The 2,237-nt window shown below is 44.1% G+C and overlaps 1 protein-coding gene across 1 annotated transcript in view; it reads right to left on the bottom strand.

Annotated features, from left to right (window-relative positions):
- LOC106816874 (dedicator of cytokinesis protein 4-like) overlaps positions 1-2,237 on the bottom strand; it is a 33,104-nt gene that overhangs the window by 14,157 nt on the left and 16,710 nt on the right. Inside the window, exons 8-9 of the mRNA XM_014821516.1 lie at positions 1,656-1,757; positions 554-648 (exon numbers count right to left, since the gene is read on the bottom strand). Of these exons, the coding sequence (XP_014677002.1) occupies positions 554-648; positions 1,656-1,757 (197 nt within the window). The remainder of the gene's footprint in view (positions 1-553; positions 649-1,655; positions 1,758-2,237) is intronic.

Raw genomic sequence — 2,237 nt, 5'->3', positions numbered from 1 at the left:
GTGCTCTTTCACGTACGCGCAAAGCTTACAGCACTGAACATTAAGGCTAACTTTCATTCTGACCAGCTCGGAAAAAGTTCAAGTTAAGACTAATTCTGCTTTCTGCCAATGCGTCTACGATATAAAAGATTAATATTAAGACTAAGTTAAGACCGAATTTTGTCTTCTGACAACGTCTACAATACAAAAGATGAATATTACAGACTCAATTTAAGACCAATCTGAATCTGATAACGTGGACGCATACGTTGAACATAGCAATCTTGAATCTATGGCTTGTGATAGCCAGCCTCGATGATGTTCAGGGGCAAATATTAAACAGTAACGATAGAACCTAAGCCAACGGCCTACACTCGCTTTGCACCGACCCCCCGACCGTCCCGGCGCGAGATGAACGTATGGGTGACACACGGGTGAACATGCGGTGACACATGTGGTGACCACGGCGTGTGACACACGGGTGACACATGGGTGACACATGGGTGACACACGGGTGACACACGGGTGACACATGGGTGACACATGGGTGACACACGGGTGACACACCGCTCACCTGTTTGTCACCATGCGCATGACCATCCAGTCCGGCGGGAACACGTCACCTCTGACAAGCTCTTGGAAGACGACAAACACCTTGAGCAGAAACTCCTGAAAGGTCAACACGCGGCATCAACATCTCACGGCTCCAGGGTAAAAAATACACGGGAGCGATGAGCGATTCGCTCTTCAAACCTCCGAAATCGCTCCCGCGAAGCTCAAAATAGCTCCCGTAAAATTTTTGACAAGAGCTATTTTTCCCCACAGACTTTTGGAAAAGAGCTCCCGTGAAAAAAAAGGGATTTTTTCCCTGCACGACTCGTTGACGAAAAACCCAGCGGCCAGCGGCCACACGCGCTGTAGCGTTATCGCGTCACGCGCGGCGCGAGCAAAGACGCGAAAGAAACTAATTATGAATTTAATCATCAGTTTCAATGTCAATAAGCGATATCATCTAACAACTAGCATCAAAGTGGTTGCGTTCATGGTGAGAGTAATTGAAATTTTCGATGCTGTTGCAGGGGTAGAAATTAACTTTTGAACAAGTAAAGGGAGTCCAACCGACTCCCTACCCTCAAAAAGAGGAAGTCCGCAACAAAATGAGAGAGTCCGCAGTCTGAAGTTCAAAATTAAAGATATTAACAATAACGCATGTGCTTATTTTGAAGATTCATGCGGTTGCACGTCTGCCAAATTTTCTTTGGAAATTTGCTGAAAAAATATGGTAATTCCGCGAGGCCGTGCTCTGAAACGAACTAGTTAGTATGGCAGAATTTTCAGGGAGTCACACGGACTCCTGCATATGTCAAATCAGGGAGTCCGACAGTAAATCAGGGAGTATTAGACTCCGGACTCCCGTTAATTTCGCACCCTGCTGTTGTTGATAAAAACATTTGTCTTTCAGTCACGTCTGGTATTGCGATGATTCATTAGCAACAAACGAAGACAAGTTTTTTTTTATTTAGTAACTTCGTAGCTACAAATAAAAGCAAGGTCTAAACACGAATAACATCTTCCATATGGTCAGAGCTCCGATAAGCCAAGGTAAGATGGAGCCATAGAGGTCGCAAAAGGTTCAAGGTCGCGGTAAGGTCACGAGGTTCGAAGGTCAGACTCACTCGCAGTGTTTTCAGATCGTCTGCGTATTGTTCCCACAGCTGCTTGTAGTGGTTGTCGTCCATCAGTCGCAGGATGTCGATCAGTGCTGCCACCAACTGGCCCTAAAACGAAACAATGATCACGAGAACGTAAGTAGCAAGTCTTACAACCCTGTCGCCCCGGGGCCGTTGTCAGAGACAAAATAAGTCTTACAACCTGGGGCTTGTTGTCAGAAATTAAAAAATTATCTTAACAATCTTAACAGCAGTCTTTCATTCGATTTTTCATGTGATTTTTTTCATTGACTGTTGACAGAAACCCTTCTGTTGACAGTTCCTCATAAGCAGTGTATAAAGAGGTCTGGTGTCATAGTTTGTTATAGTTATGTTATATGTCACGATAGATGGCAGCACTGGCACGACAGTGATGCACGGTGGTTCTGTTTGAGTAAAGATACTTGTCACATACTCTACGAGTTCTTTGTCTAATTGCGTATCCGTAGTCCGAAACTACGACACTACCACTAGTTGTATATATAATTAATTAAACATGAATTATGTATGTGCCGATGTTATGTAATACATACTTGTGAATGTAGTATA

The sequence above is a fragment of the Priapulus caudatus genome, unplaced genomic scaffold, assembly GCF_000485595.1.
Source record: "Priapulus caudatus unplaced genomic scaffold, Priapulus_caudatus-5.0.1 Scaffold1515, whole genome shotgun sequence".
Lineage (NCBI taxonomy): Eukaryota > Metazoa > Priapulida > Priapulimorpha > Priapulimorphida > Priapulidae > Priapulus > Priapulus caudatus.
This window is presented reverse-complemented; position numbering and strand designations above follow the sequence as displayed.